General features: G+C 41.5%; 3 protein-coding genes and 1 pseudogene across 4 annotated transcripts; all 4 read right to left on the bottom strand.

Moving 5' to 3' along the window:
- Positions 1-1,201: 1,201 nt before the first annotated feature.
- Positions 1,202-1,918, bottom strand: LOC308100381 (phosducin-like protein 3; the record flags this gene model as incomplete). The annotated part of the gene is made up of 1 exon (XM_080449406.1): positions 1,202-1,918. The coding sequence occupies one exon, from the start codon at positions 1,916-1,918 to the stop codon at positions 1,202-1,204; it is 717 nt and encodes a 238-aa protein (XP_080305532.1).
- Positions 1,919-2,336: 418 nt separating this feature from the next.
- LOC308100736 (cytochrome b-c1 complex subunit 7-like) lies at positions 2,337-2,672 on the bottom strand (the record flags this gene model as incomplete). Its single annotated transcript, XM_080449810.1, has 1 exon — positions 2,337-2,672. One exon carries the CDS (start codon positions 2,670-2,672, stop codon positions 2,337-2,339), a length of 336 nt encoding a protein of 111 aa, XP_080305936.1.
- Positions 2,673-3,321: 649 nt separating this feature from the next.
- Positions 3,322-4,015, bottom strand: LOC308100854 (derlin-2-like; annotated as a pseudogene). The gene has a single exon. The product of its transcript is annotated as a derlin-2-like (transcript).
- A 6,460-nt stretch (positions 4,016-10,475) lies between these two features.
- On the bottom strand, positions 10,476-20,328 carry memo1 (mediator of cell motility 1). Its single transcript, XM_080448638.1, has 9 exons — positions 20,065-20,328; positions 17,249-17,330; positions 16,813-16,881; positions 16,491-16,603; positions 15,605-15,716; positions 14,842-14,984; positions 14,346-14,422; positions 14,123-14,227; positions 10,476-13,364 (listed from the first exon to the last, which is right to left on the bottom strand). Exons 1-9 carry the CDS (start codon positions 20,123-20,125, stop codon positions 13,233-13,235), a joined length of 894 nt encoding a protein of 297 aa, XP_080304764.1. The 5' UTR covers positions 20,126-20,328; the 3' UTR covers positions 10,476-13,232.
- Positions 20,329-20,644: the final 316 nt, after the last annotated feature.

A 20,644-nucleotide genomic window follows, 5' to 3' on the forward strand; every position in this document is an offset into this window, starting at 1 on the left:
ACACACACACACACACACACACCCCCCAGGCCAGAAGCAAAGATTTGAGTTAAAACATTCCGCTTAAAAATATATATATTCAAAAGATTTGCATAAATTTTCCACGATTTTTCAAAAAATAGCAGATCTACAAGCTCATAGCGCAGAACGCTTGTATATCTGCTATTTTTTTATAGCCAAATAAATCTTAAAATGACACAGATGCGTTCCCGGAATGAATGGGTTAATCTAAGGATCCCCAGAGAAACATTTACACAACACAAAAATGGAATGAGTAAGAGCTGTGACATGACAACAATGTCCTCTCTTTCATAGAGCACAAAGGTCAGATTCACAGTCCTTTGACAATGCAGCCTGATGAAAGGGGTTTCAGTTGATTAAATGTCTCTGTTGGTAAAACTGAGATAGACAGATAGCAGTATGCAGATATAACAATGTCCAATGATTAACTTGAGTAATTGTCTCTCTTCAACATCTCTTCGGTATATAGTAAAATTTGAGTTATTTCACTTTTTAAGTAAAATTAACATTATATTGTTTGTGTAGGACCATAGCAACAAGCCTGCATAAATCCCCAATGTAAGGTATTAAAAGGCTGGCAAAACGCAGTAAAAAAAAAATGCATTAGGCACAGGTGGGTATTGATACATATTATACAGACACACAGAACTAAAAGCAATGAACTTGTAGGTCTGCTATTTTGAGTGAGCGACTCCGTTATCGTACGATGAAATTTAAATCTGGCTTCAGCCCACATTAATGAAAACAGTGCAGACAACAACAAAGCAGCAACTGGTGGAGGAATGGAGATCTGTAATCTCGTCCATATCACTGTAGTCGCAGTGCAGTGTGCTGACCAACTCCGTCGCACCAGGCATCAGCAACAGTTGACCTTTTTATACAGAATGTGCTGCAGTCATGGCAGGCATTTCTCTGTGTCATCCATAATAACGTTTTACTGTACGTCACTTACAGTACATAATGTCATTGTTATGTCGAGCTGCTTGCTAATGATATTCTGGAAGGTTTCATATCCGACTTGAGTGGCTAGAGTGTCCAGACCGAGACACTGTAGAAGTTGTGATTATTAACATTTAAAACCACCTAGGAATGTGGTTACATTTTCATGTCGTTTTTTGCTGTACAGATAAAAAAACAATTCCAATGTGGATAGGCCAAAAATGTGATTTGTGCTGCCAGTCTAGTCTTCGACTTCCGAGTCGCTGTCTTCCCGCATGGGGAGTGACGATCTGATTGAGGTCAGGAGTATGTCTTGGATCTGCTTCCTGGGGTTCTCCTCCAGGTCCGTTGTCACAGCTCCGGTCTGCGATAACCCCCACTCCAAATCTTCAGCTTTTCGATTCTTACCACCGAGGACGAGTGGTCCGATAAACGACGCCTTCAGCTCTCCCTCAAAGTAGACGAAGATGGTGGGCAGGTTGTGGTCGGGATAGTTGGCGATACAGGTTTTGGAGATGGACTTGAGGAACTTGGTCTGAGGGAACTTCCTGGCCAGCATGCACAGGTGCTGGTTGATCAGGGTGCACAGAGGAATGCCCTGTGCGTAGAGGTGCAGCACCACCCAAACGCCGGCCCCGGCCTGGTTGACTTCCTTGACATAGTCCTGTCCAGAGATCTCCCCCACCTCCCCGAACACATTCTTCACCCGAGTCACCTTCCACTCCGCCAGGCGCTTCTGCCTGTAGGTCTCGATGGCAGCCTCATCCTCGTCATCAAACTCATCCTCGTTGTCGTCCAGCTCATCAAGTGTCATGCTTTCATAGGTTTTCACAGCAGACTGCCGCTGTTGGAGAGCCAGCTCCTCCTCTTCGTCATCTTTGGGAATTTCTTTGGGAGGAAGAATGCCCTTCTGCCGCAGAATATCATTCCACTCTGTGTCTTCATTTGGGTCCTGCATTGTGACAACTCGGAATAGTCTTGTTAGCCGTTTCAACTTTGCTAGATAATAGTGCTGGACCCTCTGCAGCTTGCAGCCTCTTCTCTGATACTGGTGCAGTGCCGGTTATCATAATATTTGAAGGCCAGTCTATGACGTCAGTACTATGACATCAGTACTATGACATCAGTACTATGACATCAGTACTATGACATCAGTCACCTCCATATTTGGGCATGAAGCACAGATAGGTCCGACATTTAGGAGAGATCTCTCCAATATCTTAACCCATGATGGCTCGTTCTTTTCTTTCTTCAAGAAAATGTATTTTTCTTTAATGGTTAAAGGTTACAATTTATTTTACATATTGGTTATTATGTTACATATATATATTTGTATAGCAAACCAAAGGCCCAATAAAACTATCACAGCGTCTATTTTATTTCTTGTCACACTCCTCTCTCTCTTTCCTTTCACGAATAACCTCCTCCAGGTATGGTGTCAGATAATTGATATCCTCCTCATATGTTGTCTGCTGGTCTTTGGGTAAGATCTGGTGCTTCATGGAGAGGTCCAGGGCTCTCTTGAAACGGAACATCCTGTCGTTGTACACGTTCTCCGGAAGTCTCCGCAGCGCCTCCTTCACATCGTCATCTTCATTGATGGTGTCATCACGCATCAAACCAATCTTATTGAAGCCACATAGGTTGTAATACCATTTACGGAATCCAACCAGGAGCCTCCCTGTCACTGATGCTGGTGCCTTCAGTGCCATTTTGTTTCTGCAAAATGTCTCTTGTAAGCAGTGCTGTCTTTGGTCTCTCACGCTAATGCCCCTCACTACGTGTTGACAGCGTTTATGCAGAGCTGCCTCAAATATCGCATCATCAAACATGATGTCAGTCTTACCCAAATATGGAGTTCCACACGGCTCCAGAACTGGCCTACTCTGATCTGTGCTCAGGATGACTGAGGGTCTAGGATCATGCCCGTGGTGCTGACCTAGAGTTCTGGTGCTTCTGTCTGCCATTTCTGACGGGCCTGGAGAGACTAGGCAGGTAGTATTTTAGAAAGTGCTTCCAGAAATTATTTTCTAGCATTTCTCTGTCTATGCCACACGTTTCAGTCAAATTAAAAAAGAAATCTGAATTAATTCACATAACAGTTATTTACCCTCATTTTACAATTGTCAAATATTTTCTTTCTGAGATTAAGCCAAATTTCAGGTTCAGGTTCACAATGCAAGGTCGTTCTCTGCTGTTATGACAATAATCTGGCATCATGAAGAGGTTTTGAGGAATCTCCCCCTATGAGCTCTGATCATTTGGGATTTTCCAGAATGTGAGAAACAGACCATGTTTTTTCCTTCAGCAATGGCCGGTAGGGATGGGGCTCTTTGTAATCCCCCAAGGCACTGCCTACCCCTAAGCAAATCCTCCAGGGTGTTCCACAGGAAGAGGGCTGTTAGCTGACATCTTCCTCTGGAATGTCAAACAGCATCTTTACAATAGAAGGGGTCTTCAGCCACCTGACACCACCTGGTTGGTTGGGGAACACATCCTCCAAGAAGTAATACACATGACCAACAGCGATACCTAATAGATCCACAATGATGGAGTTGCCTAGCAGCAGTGAGAATCCCAACAGCACCCAGGGCAAGAAGGGTGCCTGAAAGTTGAAGAGGCCAAAGAAGTTCATGTGGATATGGGGGTTCCGTCGACTCCACACGTACACCAGCATGATCGTGAAGGCCTGTCCCAGAAAAAGTAGACTTACAAAAAGGCAAAATATCGTCATCAGCAGCCCAGCAAAGAGGAACATAAACACAAAATCAGCAGTGCGCCCCCTGAATGACCCCTCCTCCAGCCAACGGCAGTATTGATACAGGAAAATCATGTTGAAAAGGAAGCTGAAGCCAACGGGACCAAAATACAAAAAGTTGGTTATTAGCCGCCAGACCTGGTACTTTCTTAGAATCAAGTTAGGGTTAAAGTAGAGCTGAAAAGGGGTGATCAGCTCTAGTTGCACTGCAGCTGTTGTGAGGACACATGCGGTTATGTATGCCCGAGTTACAACCGGGATCTGAAAGTATTCCTGTCTTAAAGCCCGATACGCCATTTTACCACATGCAACGGGTAGGAAGGCGGCTTCCGGCACTTTGGTGAGACGTCAGGGTTTTTGTTTCCTGTTGACAACAATAATTTTGCTAATCGGGGTGTGACAGACAAGCTCTTCAAAGGTCAACTGGCCACCTCTTGTGTGCCGCCTAGCTTATGTGATGTCAAAGACAGTGATGTCAGTGACATCTCCTTACATCATTCCTCCAGAAAATGTATTTTTACAGTATGGCCATCTAGAAGAACGTTATTGCACTTATTATATATGTCTGTGTATTTCTCTCCCCTAAACGTTTGTGTCCTTGTGTCTGTCTGTCCACAGACGAACCACTACAGTGCCATTTATTTTGTGGACACTGGATTTTGTACATTTGTTTTGTGTACGAATATTTTTCTCAGATCCATCGTCTCACCGTCACTCCATATTTGAGAAGGACTGACATCATCAATATGATGGCCGAGATTCAAAGGGAGGCCACGTCATTATTAGACCCCTTAATCACCACACTTGGTCATGTCATTACAGGCAAACAAATCAAACATTTTGAAAATAGCTGATCTACAAGCTCACATCGCGTCGATGCAACGTAGTTAGAGCTTGTAGATTGTCCATTATTTGTCGTACAACAAAGTACATGGGGCTTAAGAAGGGTTAATGAGTCATCTTGATTGGACACGGTAAACATGTCTGAAGAACCATCTTGATTGGTTAAAGGAGTTCACCCCAAAAAAATCTAATTAATTACACACCCTGTGAAGCATTAAATTCATGGAGATTTTTTGTTTTTGTTGCATTCCTAAGTCAATGATTTGATTACTAGCGAAAATATGCTAATGTAGTCTCCGTCAGTCATCAAACTATTGGCTTAGGAATGTGACAAAAACAAAAAAATCTCCATGAATTCAATGCTTCATGGGGTGTGTAATTGATAGAAAATATGTCATTTTTTGGGTGAACTACTCCTTTAAGGTAAACATGTGGAGATTACAGAGTTGAATAAGATACTAAGCAGAGATGATGTGAATAAAGAGTGATGGGACTGGTAACATCAGGTGCATCTTCCTTCCTCATAACTGACGTTGCCTCATTGTTAAGAATATCCAGAATCTTGAAGGCACATCTCAGTAACTCAGGAAAACATGAATCCTCTGACTCTTTGGAGAGAGAACAAATACAATATGTACTATAGGGCTGCACATTTAATCTACAATACAGTATCATCATGAAACTTGGAAATTCAAGTAACTCTGTTGCAGCTTGCCCTGGTCGCATCATCACACAAGGATACAGTCGCGAGGTTCGCCAGCTGTGCTTTGCTTAAATGCACATGGATCCACTGAGACAGACCATCCCCTTTTTAGATCAGGTGCAGTATCAGGTGTGCCTCCTTTATGTCCAGTACCTTGTCTGTAATACAGGTCTTTCACTGTGTTTCCATAGACTGTCCATGCAAAGTGAATTGCAATAAGACTAAAAACCAACCAACTTGACAGGATTTTAAATACAGACACTCTCATATCATTGGCAAGCCAGTCATCCATAAATCCAGAGAGAAACGACATAAAACCGGTAACAACACAGGACAAAATCTGAAAGTCCCATGGATCCTTCATTGTTTACGGCTATTTGGTTAATATTTGTAGCTAAAGCGTACAGATTGGCCATAGCATGTCTTATTTTTTAGATCACCTACTTTGAATGCTTCCAATCCTTGTCCGTTCTCCGTTGTAAACGTTGTCAGACGGTCCTGGCTCTTCGACAACTGGACGTCTTGGTCTCTCTCCTTCGGCTTCTTTGTTGACTTTAGTTAAGTCTCTGATATACTCGTTCCTGGTCTGTGCATTAAATAGTTGAAGACTATTACTTAGCCCAATTGGCCAGTCGCCTGGCTTATGTGATGTCAGAGACAGTGATGTCAGTGACACTGATGTCAACAATGAGATCACTTTTTGACGTAAAATCAGAGCAGTCACCGTAGCGGGGTTTGACTGGATCATTTCCAAACTCAGTTTAGTATCTGATAAATCAGTGGTTCTCAACCAGTGGTCCGGGGAGACCACCAGTGGGTCCTTGAGGGGGTTCCAGGTGGTCCCCAGCTAAATGATGCGAGAGTTGGTAACCAAATGGACCCTTATAGATCTTTAACTCTTGAGAGCGTAAAATGTAAAATTGTTGTTAAACATCTGCATTACTTAATTTGCAAGATCAATTAGAGAAAGAATTGTGATTTTGATCAACGTTTGCCTGTTATCTCTTCTATGGTACCACATTAATACAGCAAAGTCCAAAAAGTCTTGGGTCTGAGAGGCTAAATCTCATGAAATAGTAGGTCCGTGGCTCAAATGCCGAATAGATAATGAACCTTGATATGGAAAGGGTTGAAAACCACTGTGATTAATGATTCACCTTTAACCCTCCTGGCCTCTCTCAAGGCCAGGGGGCCTTCGGTTTTCTTAAGCAAGCCATGTCCTTGTCCTCTGGTCATGTGAGTCAATCAATCTCGTCATGCGAGTCAATTTAATGCCAGGGACGCAGGCAACCTCAGCAGGAAAGCCGGCGCCCTCGTTGGGGCGACCCTGGATGGGGTTGAGGAGGTGGTGAAGGTGCGTATAGCGAGGAAGCTGGACGCTATCATCATGGACAACCACTTAAACCCCCATCACATGGAGATTGTGGATAGCTTTAGCAGGAGGGATAATGATAGATTCATCTTCCCCAAGGGGACAAACAAAAGACTATGACAGCACTGTTGAGGGTGTATAGTGTTATATATTTTGTTAATCATTGATGGTGTCTTTTACCCTGCTGTATCTTCAGTACTTTTCTTGCCCTGCTGTGACTATACGCTATCTTAACTGTTATTGATCCCGTGGGGGAAATTCAGTCACCAAAGACGGCACATCTTTGGTGACTGAATTTTCCCCACGGGATCAATAACAGTCTTATTGTCTCCGCCAGGCCGAAAGGCATGGCGAGCGAGTATGTTTTGCCCCCTGTCCGTCCGTCCGTGAGTGCGTGTGTCCGTCTGTGAACAGCTAATCTCCGGCACTGTTGGCTTGACCGCAGCGAAACTGTGCACACACACTCCCTGGATGCCAATTCAGAACCTCTGCCCCAAATTTTTCACATGGGCCTGTTATAGCGCCATCAGGAGGCCGCTTTTTGCAAAACACATTTTTTTACAGTACTCCTACAGATTTTCTCCAAACGTCAAGCAAATCGGTACACAGTATCTCTATAGTCATTACACGAAACTTGTACTTCATATTTTTCATATTCCATCCTGATTGGCTCAAAATGGCTTTCAAAGTTTGCAGAAGTGCTCCGTGTTGAACAAAATGCCTCAAATCATGAACACAGCATGCAATTTCCGTTAAATTTTGCAAGTACATTCCCACTAGGCCGAGGAAGAAATGCCACTTCAATTTTTTTAAATCAGCCTCATGGTGGCGCTATAACAGGCCGATTCGTGTTTTTACCCATAACTGCACCGATCTGTTTACAACTTTGTATGCGCACTCCCAACAGGTCAAGGAAAAACCTTTGCCCTGCATTTTTCACATCTGCCTTTTATAGCGCCACCAGGAGGCCGACTTACGTAAAACACATTGTTGGATATTACTCCTTCAGATTGTATCCAAATTTAACATAAATCGTTACACATGATCTCTATAGTCATGTGATCAAGACGGATCTGTTTGATTTTTCATATTCCATCCTGATTGGCTACGATTGACATCTAAAGTTTGCAGGAATGGCCCGTATTTAACTAAATGCCGCAAATCATGAACGCAGTGTCCGATTGCCGTGAAACTTTGCACGCACATTCACACTACGTTGAGGAACAAATGCCACCCTTTCAACATTGCCCTATTATAGCGCCACCAGGAGGCCGATTTTTACAAAACTTGATTCATCACGCAAACCTTATCTAGACGGATCCGTCCGATTTTTCACATTCCATCCTGATTGGCGAATTCAGAACATTGCTGGTCCACACACCTACCTGACCTGTGCTCCGAGGAGCACTTTTTCTAGTTGGATCTTAATTTGAATACAAATACTTAGTTCTATCAAACCAGTCATCTATGGTCTTCCTAAAGTGCATAAACCCACCGAGGGGGTTCCCCACAGTGTTGACCTATCATATTATATCTCACTGAACCTTTTGTCTTCTGTGTCAACTATCACATTAGATTAGACCACTAGTTCAGAAGCTTCCTTCATATCGTTGCTGTCGGTGGAAACCTTGTATGTCCACAACTGTCCCTCTTTTTTATTGTCTCCGCCGGAGGTGGAGAGTATGTTTTCGCTTCGTCCCGCCGTGTGTTAGCATGGCCCCTAGCCAAGCTAACATTGGTCAAGCTCCACGTGACACGTGTCAATATGTTGACACCAATGCCTTTGATTGGCTAGAGGGACGCATGACGAAATAAAATCCTATAAATAGGTGTGTCACTTCAAAAGGCTATTTATGCCTTTTGAAGTGAGGTAAGACAGGATCAATCAGTCTTGATTGGAACAGTACCTTCAGTACCTTCCAGTATGTGTGTCCCTCTGAGAACACCTAACATTGGTCAAGCAAAGGCGCAGAAGGCCAAAGCTAAGAAAGCATACTCATCTACAACAGTAACACAGAAGAGGACTATAGAGTTGAATTGATCCCACAACAAGGCCGAAGTCTTAATACTGTAACAATTGGCCACCTTGATCAAATACATTATGTAGCACTAGAGAAAACTGACATAGATCAAACACACCAATCAACTGCTGAAACTGTTCAAGACAATGAAGATGAAGAAGACAGACAAGCATTTGAACAAACCAGTCAATTACGACGACTCCCATATGACACATTGCTTCAAGAAGAACATTTCTTAGATGCAGACACTACATATTCAGACGCCCCTGCAGAACACCAAAAACCACGCACATTCTACCAAGACGACCCGTTCTACCAAGACGACCCGTGCTATTAAAATAGCACAGGTCTGCTGGCGGAGACTTGTGCTCCGAGGAGCACATTTTCTAGTTATTTATTATTTAGGATCGGGTAGATATAAACCTTAAACTGACCACATGCCGTTATGGGTCTGTCTATCTTAGCAGGGATCATCTTGCAAACCGCTGGACCAATCAGTGTAAAGTTTCTTGTGCATGCTGCCAGTACGCCAATGAAGTACCTTCACATTTTTATATATTTTTTTAATGTTTAACTTTCATTTCAAGTCAATGGCAGTCAGACTAGGCCGAAACCATGCCCAAATATGGAGTCTTACATCATAGGTGACTGACGTCAGACTGGCCACATGAAGTCAGAGGTTCACATGAAACCATGTCGTTATCAGACTCTGTCTATTCTGAAAGTAATCGTTGATAGAGTATTTCTTCAGTAACAGGGGTCTCGCCGTCTCTCCAGCTCTTTAGTAAACAGAAAATACATTTTCAGGATGGGATACCAATGTTATCCAGTCAGGAGAGAGAACTCATAAGATACAGGATAAGGAAGTGAAAAATGGAAGTGGTAAAACAGAAACGAGCAGATAAGACTGTAACTTGAACACTATACATAACATTTTAGCTGATATTATCTTTGTTAGCTGGAGAGATATGAAAACTGAACAAACACTATAGCAATTATAGGAATATACTGTAGTATTACCTTTTAAACAAACAGAACACTTATTTTAAAATATTTACTGTTTAACAATTCCCACAAGTGTCTGGTGTGAACCACCCACAGGTTACTGTAAATGCTGGGGTATTCTCCAGCATTAAACCTCTGGATGGTGTTGGAAACCTCCTGGATGAGTGGAGAGAATCTTCTAACCCATCAATCATGTGCCCAGTGATTTTTTTTAAATAAAAGATTTATATAATCCATTATACAATGGTACATCTTTCTCAGTAGAGCCACAAAGGTTAACCACTTAAACCTATATAGCCTATTTGTCATTGTATGTCAAATAATGAACATAGCCTATCTGCAAGCTCACAACACATTGTGTTATGTTAAATTGTAGATCTGCTATTTTTGTCTAATGTTCACCAATTATGACATGCTCAGAATAGGAATGCTAGGGTTTATGGATCTTTTTACTGACCCATAATAACTAGAAATAGTACTTTATATCACTTGTTGAACTGGATCACTACTGAATGTAATATAAAGAGCATTTTTATTTCTATAATGGTAAACAAAGACAGCTTATTTAATTTAATCGCTCAACCGGCTCCCTCTGCTGGCAAAAGTCACAATACAATCTCAAACATTTCTTTACCATATAATTATGCACTGGATTAAAAATAAATTAGGCTATTTCTCAATTGAAAATAGTGAACAAAAGAAAACTAACTTAAGATGGTATGACAATTAAGGAACAAGAATCAACCATAATTGCAAGTCATTCATTTGCTGTAAGATTACATCTAACTAAGGAATAAGACACCAGAGAAGACATGCTTTTCAGTAGATTTTACTGTTTTTGTAACATGGATCCGAGGTCTTTATTCGGAGAGCATTTTGGGACGCTCTTGTCAGTGGAACCTGAGATTAAAAAAAACTCCTTCGTGGGAGTATTTAAGTAGTATATATTTTTATAGGTTTGTGACGAGTGAATTCCTATTTTCTATGCAAGAAAAAAATACGAAAAGAAATTAAACAATCTGATAGTAAAACAAAGGACCATGAACAGAAAAATGAACAGTGTTGAGGTTCAGCCTTCGTCTCATTCGTGGATGATAACAGAACACCACTCCCAGCTGGAATAAAGAGATAACAGTTGGTGCCATTTTAGACCAACGGATGGAGACAGGCCACGCACTCCTACAGCGGTGGGTGGAGAGAGACATAGTTGGGCACAATGTGGAGGCGGATTACATGTGAGGGGTGACATTAACTGAGATATACATTCTAAAAGAAACCTCAAAACAAAAAAAATCAATGTGCAACAGCGATCCAAGGCACAATAGCACAGTGTGTCCTGCTTTACTAGCCTCCCTTAAATTTACTCTGAAGATCGAGTGAATTCGGGTTTGTTCTTGTGCCCACTTTGCTGAAACAGATGGGTACATGTCAATAGCGTCGCCACTCACGGTACTGCGCTCAAACCCAGCAGAAAAGGGTTTCGAAATGACAGAACGGCCTCACCTGAACAAATAATGCTCGACTTCAGCAGCTAATGCATCCGTCAGTAACAAGTCATAATTGAAGGTCAAATGTAGGAGGGCATACATTGTGCTTTGCATGCCTCCAGAAACGGCTACATTTATACTGCCACTTTGAATCTGATTCATTTCCCCCCCACAGATATAGCTAACATTTGAGGTATTTTACACAGCAGCAATACACAGACAACATAAAAATACTATGACAAAAATGTTCTGAATCAATGTTTGTAATAAGCAATTGCCATGACGTTTCGTAGTCTAAATATTCCTAATATTTCTAGTTTCTACATGTCAGGATTCAGACCAAGGTATGGTCAAATCTCTGTTGTTGGCTATGTAACGATTCCTGCCCCTAGGAGAAAAACCTCGATATCTTCTGTGAATTGTCCCGTAGACTTCAAAAAGGAAATGAGTAATTAGTAAGTAATTAGTCTTATGCAGGAGTGTGATAACAAAACCGATCCTAGTTGACTTGTTCTCATGTTCTGCATATTGCCTCAGTAATTCATAGCTGATTTTTATAGACAGTGAATTACTATGAGGGCAAAGGAAAACTTGAAAAGATAAAGATTACCTTGGAGTTTAGGGGTGTGGAACATGGAAATCATTGCAATATACGAATGACATGAATGACTTTAGTGTCCATTTTACTCAATAAAATAGTATTTTCCAAGTTCCTTTGGCGCCCTAAAGTTGAGGTCTGTTTAACCAATGTGGCTGAAAATTACGAACACGATCATCTAAAATGTAAGCTCAACATTTGCACTTCAGCCACATGTGGAAATAAATCTACTGTAGATTTCATCTAGAATCTGATCTGGTTTTGATCTGATTTGAGAGATACTTCTGAACGCCATGCTCAAGACGGGTCTGAAGGACCTACAACAGGTTTCCTGTGTGGAGAACCAAGCAGAATCAAAGTGGCAGTAAGGGTAGAGGCTAAACGTGTCTACGTCGGCTTAAACTTCCTGAGTATTCAGAAAGGATGACCTGTTCTGTAACACTCACTACTGCAGTCTGACCAGAATGAAACATCTATTCGGTGCTACTAGAATCTCAATTCAATGTGGGTGCAGTGTTGCCACAACCAAACCATTGGGCAAACTCTATTGATGACGGAGAGGACAACACTGCCTTTGTTAAAATGCACCGCCACATTGCTCGTAAATACTTGTATCTCTAATAAAACTACAAAATAGAGAGAAATAAAGGGAACAATATAGGAATAAAAGATATTTAAACAGACTATTATGAGGATAATAATTATAATAAAGGTTTTTTGGTATTTTACAGCAGGGGGTTAGTGAACTTTGTTGGGTGCAGCCCTTTGTTAGAATCTACAATTGTAGGCATATGTTGGAACTGTGGTAGAAGCTACCTATGATACTATTCTCAATTTTAGTAGCATATAACTTGAAGCAGACAGTCAAAACACTCATTTCATTTTCATCTGGCAACATTTAGATATTCCGATTTAATTTCCATTTAAATCTGCAGTTGTATTATCATTCCTTATGAAGATGAAGATTACCTTTATTAATCCCCATGGGGAAACTCTTATATTCTCCTTGTGTTATCTTCTTCTTATCTGAGGCAAATTACATGAGCACAGGTCGCAAAGAGTGCAAATGTAAAGATTACATTACAACTTTTGAGGAAAACTAAAACGATTAAGAGAGGACAACTACAGTCCTGGCAAAACTCCCCCAAGTAAGACTTTCCCCTCCACGTTTGCTCCGCGTCAAAATGATAAGCACTCCTATCTCTTCCCCTTTGCTCCTGCTCAATCTCAATCTGCACTTCAAGCAAAAACATTTCAACCGAAAGCTCTGAATCACACTTCAAACAGAGGAGGGTGGAGAAAGGCAGGAGCGTTGAGGGAGAAAGGAGACTGTATTGGCTTTAAGTGTCTAGGTCCTTCCTGCAGATAGTGGGGTGTAGTTAGGGGGCAAGGGGGTTTCTGGGTCAGGGTATGGCGATAGATAGTAAGGGGGAGGGGGGGGGTGGGGGGCTGGAGGTGCTGCAGTGGCTCCTGGGAAAGCTGACCTCAATGAACGATGAGTGCCCCGGCAGCATAACTCACAGAGCTGTCCTGCCAGTTCCTGCACTCACTTGACTGGGCATAGTTCAGGAACGAGAAGTTCATTTCTAAGCCGTTCTTCCTCAGCTCTTCCACAGCCTGCAGAGATGATATAGACATTTGGTCATACATTCTCAACACACATGCATGCTTGTATATACAGCATATATACACACACACACATACACAAGATTAATTACAGAGGCTTGACTCCCTTCCACTTTATAGGCTTTCCAATTATTTGAAATAGCGAGTATGCACATGCATCACTTTTCCACCGGGACGCATCATCTAGACTGAGTGGCAAAACATTGAGCAGCATGGAACATTGGAGTTTGGAAGCGCTCGTTGAAAATTACTCAACGGTCCTGCGTACCACCCGTTTCTAAATTGCACATAATGCAGGAGGCATTATTGCGTTATTGAAAACGAGCGCTTCCAAACAGACACTTAGAAAAATAATCACCTGCACGGAATTTCTTGACAGAAAGTAGCTCAGAAAAATAATCACCTGCACGGAATTTCTTGACAGAAAGTAGCTCATAACATGTCTACGGTGGATTTTTATGAAACAAAAACTTTGCAGATACTGTAGAAAGAGGATAATTCAAGTAGACGTTCCCGCATAACTTCCGGGTACGATGATGTCACGCACATAGCCTCTATTCTTGTCATCTGCAAGTGCTCATCTTCCCACACTAACCGCCATCAACCCTTTTATACTGACCATATTCACACGGCAGCCATTTTGCTATTATGTCAAATCAATAAAACATAATCCCCCCCACATAAACATAACCCCCCGCCTGAGGAGGAATTTGTGTAATTGGTTTTACTTCTGTGGTCACAGAACTCACATGTAGCAGCACTCCAATGGGGTGACGTCCACAGATGGTATTGTGATATTTCTTCAAGTAGTTTGTGAAGGACATGGGATCCAGTTGTTCTATAATGCCCATCCCCTTCACAAGCAGAGGGAAACAATGAGTGATGATGAAGCATTATCTCTCTGACTGGTTTCTCTTGAACATGAACATAGTCATGCGCGTTGTTCGTTTACAAATGTGGCAACAGACTTACCATTTTATCAAGGTGCTCAATAGATCGGTAGATCTCCCCTTGGGATTCATCGTAGTATGTGTAGCGGAACCTCTGACCTTCAAAGAAAAGAAAAGAATCTGTTGGTGGATGTCTTGATACAGAATTACATCATTTTAGGCCCAGAGGATGACAGTGATTTGAAACTACATTTTACATCACAGTATATCGAAGACAAGAAATGTTAGTCTCCTTTTCCTGCAATTCTCCACTGTCAAATGTGTGGCTGTTTAGTCAATATGTGACATTAACTATATTGATTGATGCAAAGATTTGTTTGATTCACCAGAATACCCAGAATGCACTGTGAAGCCATTAACCCTAGTGGCAGAGGCACAATGGCTGTAGTCTTTAATGTTTGTGTGACTACACAGTGTCAACAGACGCACCATGTATTGATGATTACCTCTACCATTAAAGACAAGAAGATAAGGTTGAAAAACAATGGAGTACTGCTTTAGCCGTTCTCAATATCTACCCCAATGGCAGAAGTCTGATGAGATGATGAAGAGGTTGGAAGGGTCTGCCAGGTATTTGCTGAGCAGCTTCCCATACTCCTGTTCCTTCGACTCGCTCAGGGCACCCACCAGCACAGGAACAATGCTAAATTCATCTTTATGGCTGTAAATGGAAATTTATGTAACACTGTAAGAATTAATGTACGTCCGATACAACCTGGGTTTCATAACGGCACTTCACTGTCAAAATCTAGTCAGAAATCAGGTTACAAAAGGAAGAAAACCCTGTAACACGGCATCTTGATTTTACACAGATCATCCATCGGTGAAAATTAATTAGAAAACCTCCACGTGCTATCAAAGGATTTGGATTATAAAGATGACGCTGGTGTAATTAGCCCACCTCTCAGTTTCCATGGGAAACCTATTACCTACCCGTCTACCTACAGTATACTGAGGTATCTTGTTCATTCAATATCACAAATGTGCTGCCATCTCAGTTGCCTTCACATTACCTGATCAGAGCTTTTCTACAGCAAGGAAATTGCATTTAACTATTGCCAAACTGACAGAAGGCTGTATCAATTATGCATTCAACCCTTGCCATGTGTCTCTGACTGCACCAATGTGATTTTGGATGAACTAAAGAAGAGGGGGAAAAATAGTGAAACACATAACTTAACAAACTGTCTTTTTTGTTAATGTCAAGGTTAGGTATTGATAATTATGGGAGGGGGTTATATATTATTAATATATAGAGTATGCCAATCATTCACATCTTACCTCTCCATGGCTTTAGCAGTGTAAGGCAAGTGCATTTCAATACTGTGCTCATCTTCATCTGTCTGCAGGCTCATCCGCTCAAACATCCCAGTTTTCCAGAGGTCAGCATAAACTGCAAGAGAAGACCCTTTGTTTTAATGTGTCTACACTCTCAACATAATCATGGCCCTTCCTTATTACGTGACGATTTAATATTTTAAAGCATGGCCTCCTTTAAAAAGGCGAGAATGTACAGAAATTGCTTTGCAGCACTGAACTTCACACAGAAGGTCTCTTTATTCTAACAGTCAGGGAGATGTCTGGCCCTAGAGGTTATTTAAAATGTATTTAATCTCCCCATGCTGCTTGAGGTCTGTATAACAAAGCAAGCATATGTAATGCATCTAATCCTCTCTAGATGAGAGAAACCACACTCAATAAACAGAACTTGCCTTCATTTCTACTTACCAATGCTTGTGCTTTCCCCCCTATAATCCAATTAATTGAAATGACCAGAAACAACATTTCTAATGAATCCTAATGCAAAACAAATCTATTATCATAAACTGAGAAATAGCTAGGGTATAAATCAAGTCATGTTTCCGTTTGCCTTTTCCTCACATTTCCCTGTTAATTCTTACATTCATCTTCAACAATGAAGCTTCTGATCAAAGCAGGAATACAAATTACATGATGAACTACAGTCCAAGTAAGTGTGACGCCTGATTTATATTTAGTTGCGCGCCGGTGCCACGCACCAAAAATAGCAGATCTACAAGCTCACAACGCGCCACAGCGCGAAGTGTTGCGAGCTTGTAGGTCGGCTATTTTCGGCGCACAACAATGCGCAACCACATACAACAAGCTTGAGAGAACACCGCAATTTAAGAAGAAAAACCATGAATACCCTTCTGGTCAATCCTCAGGTCGTAGAGGGGTGTTCTATAGACCTCTGCAGGGGAGAGGGCACAGCGGGAGAGGGGCACGTGGTGTGAGGGTCCCAGAATGAACACCCTACGACTGCAGGACAACAAGGCTTACGCTCATTCACACTTTCTCCCAAAAGTACACCACCAACACTGTATACTACCATCTAAGATCTAATTTTTCAATCCTACAAACAAGACTATATACCCCCAGCATAGAGTGGGCACATTTTAAGATCACAAATATTCTACTTATTTCCCCACAAGATGTTGAATGCAAAAAATAAACTGTAAATAACTCACGTAACCGATGGGTCAACTTGCTTATAGGCATGTGCTGCACAAGCGCCACAGTATGTATACCCAGCATGCCTGAACACAAGAACATATCCACTTAGACTTTTTAAATATATTCATTTATTTATATCTATGAACGAATCGATTAACACATTACCAGCGTTATCTTATACTTTGTCACACAACAGTTTTGTGTAATAGTGAAAAAAGCAGATCTGCAAGCTCACGTGTCGCATCACGGCACATTGTGAGCTTGTAGATCTGCTATTATCAGTATACATTATATACATTTTTGAAACTTTTCGGCTATGACTAAATTAGGGATTGATTATTCATTTATTATTTCATCAAAGTATTGATTATTTTTTATCCATCAATCACTAGTACATGACACGGGGAGATGTTGTCCTCCCCTTTCAGAATGTATGCTATGCTTGCTTACGGTGCTATGATGGCTCTAGCAGGTCTGATAGAGGATTGTGCTTGGGACAGCCAGCCTTCTAATTGTAGATTCAGCTGGGATCCTGGCAAATAGTTGAGGAAAAAGGAAAAGGGTCAGATTTCTGATTTATTCCCGATTCTGGACACAAACCAAACAATATAAGCAGTACCAATTAAACCAGACACTTTATAAACACCACTGGATCGATTTGATCCAATGAAATCCAATGAAACTGGTCAGATGACCAATGATATCCAATGAAATCGACAGGAAGTGGAAAACACAGCCTAGGAAACAGGTGAATACTTTCTTACACAACAGTGTCAAAATGCCAAGAATTGTGACAAGTATAAATATTAGGTATAAATAGTATAAATATTATCACTGCCCTCACCAAGCTCTTGGGAGCCAGGAAAATATGCACAAGTTATTTGTGACAAACTATCTAAGATTGTCCAACACAAATACAAAAGGAGTTTTGACCTGACAACTCTGGTTGTCAGATGATAACACAACGAAGCAATCTGTTTATCTGTAGGGTCTTTACTTAAGCCTTTATTGGTATAATTTTGATACTCTGGATTATGGCATGTCCAGCTATCATGGTGACTCTTCCAATCTTGAGGATTTTATGGTTTGTTTTAATAATGACAGACCAAAAAAAAAGCACCGGGAAAGCATCCATCTCAAAATATTTTGAGATGGGGGTCCATGGCTAAATTAAATACATATCATTTTTCCTTGACGTGAAAGAGTTTGAGCAGCACTGACAACATACGTTTTTCAGAAAACTGTTAGGATTTTAGAAGACATTTGTAGAATCAGCCTCAGGTCCTAATGCGTTAAATAACTGTTTGACTCAACTAACTTCCATGTCCAAAGTACCATGAGGGGTTATCATTGTGACATTATAGTAGGACTGGCTTAGAGGGGATAAACAGGCAAGCTTGCTGGGCTTAATAGAAGGGAACTAGCAGCTAGCTGGTAAAATGGGGGAGGGGGCAGTGTTGCCATGTCCGCTTATTATAAGCGACTTATTTGGACTTGTTTTTCTGTAAAGTTGCTTGTAAATTTTGGTAGTTGCAGTTTTTTGGGGCTCGTTTCTAAAGTGCAGTTGCTTATTTAGGTATGTTTCCAATTTGTTTTATTATTTAAACCAGTGGTTCTGAAATATTTTCATGAAAATGTTGTGCCACAGGGAGCATTTGTGTCGTTAGAATGTTGTTGTTTTTTTAATCCACATTCCACTGCAAGAGTTTTTGAAAATAGCAGATCTACAAGATGTGAGCTTATACATCGATTATTTTCAAATGGCCGATAGCAGGTAGGAAAAACTGAAAATGTGCTCAATTGGCTTGTTTTCCTAAACCTGGTTGCTCGTTTCTCTCGCGAAAACTGGCAGCACTGTGACTGGAGAGAGGGGGGGGGGGGTCGTCGGTGCAATATGAACCTTCAATTTGCTGCCCTGCCCAGTCCTTTGTTCCCAGGCAGAACAACACAACATTCTGTGGAGTCAGTGACCCAACATGACAGCAAAATAAAAGCGTATTGATTAAATCATTTGACAGTTGGGTGTGAATGGTTTCATCCATCCTCTACATCACTGGTTCCCAATCGTTTTAGCTCTAGACCCAAAAGAGACATTTTGTGTCTCCCTGTGACCCAAACTAGTGAAAATAGCAGATCTACAAGCAGATCTACAAGCTCACAACGCGATGCGTTGTGAGCTAGTAGATCTGCTATTGTCACTACTAGGGTTGCCTTTTTAGAAATGTATTCCCAGATCTAGACAGCTAGCAGGCCAGTAAGTTTTACTGTAAGGTTTAGCCCAAGTTTGCTATTTTACAAGTTCAGGCTGACACCAAACAAACAGCTTGCCAAGTAAAACAAAATAAATAAAAGCAAATTGCAGAGTATATGCCTTTGTTTTTAAAACATCTCCATCGACCACCAGGGAGAATGTGCTGAATAAGCTCAAAACAATTCATGCGGTCGAATGTGTTCAGCTATAGCTGCTCGTTAGCATTAGCTGGATCACTGTCCTAGCTTGTTAGCTCTGGTCCAGAGCGAGTTCTCTCTAAAGCTCTATGCTACTCCCATTGACTGAAAATTCCTACTGTGCGAGGTCTCCAACTTTAGTAAAACAATAAAGAAAACTAGTTCGCTACTCATCAAAACAAATACTGTTTTGTGTTGTTGAAAGACTATTCTCCACGGTGGGAAACGTCTCAGCACCCCACCTTCTCTCTATAATACACTTTTAGGGCAGAAAAAAAATATGTCCGCCAGATAGAAATAGTTTAAATTGCTCACCTGCGCCCTCTACAGTTCTGGTCAATATAAATTACCATTGACCAGATCTGTAGAAGGCGGAGGTGAGTAAATAAAATAATTTCCGTCAGGCGGACATATTTTATTTTCTGCCCAAAAAGTGTATTATAGAGAGAAGGTGGGGTGCTGAGACGTTTCCCATCGTGGAGAATAGTCTTTCAACAATACAATACGGCCTTTGTTTTGATGAGTAGCGAAATCGTTTTCTTTATTTTGACTAAAGTTAGAGACCTCGCACGAAGTGGAATTTTCAGTCCATGGCATCCGCTCCTAACAGAGCGTTAGAGAGAACTCGCTAACGCTCCCTCTTACCTCTGGACCAGAGCTGCTAGCTGGTCAGATCATGAATCAAACGGCTCTTATTGAACAAGCAAACGATGGTACATATTATGATCAAACCCACTAAACAGTGAAACAACACGGATCACAACCAGGCGGGGACATCCAATGCTGCCTAAACGCCGGGGTTCTCTGGTGACAGTTACCCGAAGCAGAGTACCAGCTGCCGGCGTGACTTGCTTCTCTGCACACCACTCGGTTCGACATCTTGGTTCCCAAGCCGCCTATCTTGGTTCACTTTAAAAAATCTTTGTCAGGTGGGAAAAGAAAGATACAAAAACGTAAAAATCACACAAAAGACGGTAGATAAACGCCGGTGTGCTGCTGCTGGATCAGAGGAACAGAAGAGACAAAGGCTTCTGGCTGCTGGCAGCTGCTACCAGTCTGTCTAGTCTGGTCAACCCGTCCCGTCGGTGTGTTGTTGTTAGCCAGTGTTGCCAGGTTTTGAGAGAGAAACAAGCAACCAGGGTCTAGGAAAACAAGCCCAAAAGAAGCGAGCCCTTCGCCCTTTAAACCGCCCTTTAAACCTAGGCCTAATACATTGGCTATTTTTTAAAAAAAATTGGAAAAACAATTTGACATTTTAACAACACAAATCTTATGTGGGGGGGGGGGGATCCCCATATAAGATTTGTGTTGTTCCCTGGCATAAAATGTTTGTTTATTTTGGACATTTGGACATATTTTTATTTTATGCCATGTTCCCTGGGCTAAGTGGTCCGCAGA

The sequence above is a fragment of the Gymnoscopelus braueri genome (assembly GCF_963280865.1).
Source record: "Gymnoscopelus braueri genome assembly, chromosome: 14".
Taxonomy (NCBI): Eukaryota; Metazoa; Chordata; class Actinopteri; order Myctophiformes; family Myctophidae; genus Gymnoscopelus; species Gymnoscopelus braueri.

Excerpts from the sequence above, each read along its gene's own strand:
- memo1 (XM_080448638.1), bottom strand. The coding sequence starts at position 20,125 with ATGTCGAACCGAGTGGTGTGCAGAGAAGCAAGTCACGCCGGCAGCTGG. Across the intron at positions 14,228-14,345 it reads TTGAGCACCTTGATAAAATG|GGGATGGGCATTATAGAACA; the intron begins GTAAGTCTGTTG and ends CTGCTTGTGAAG. Across the intron at positions 13,365-14,122 it reads CCATTGGAGTGCTGCTACAT|GCTGTGGAAGAGCTGAGGAA; the intron begins GTGAGTTCTGTG and ends TCATCTCTGCAG.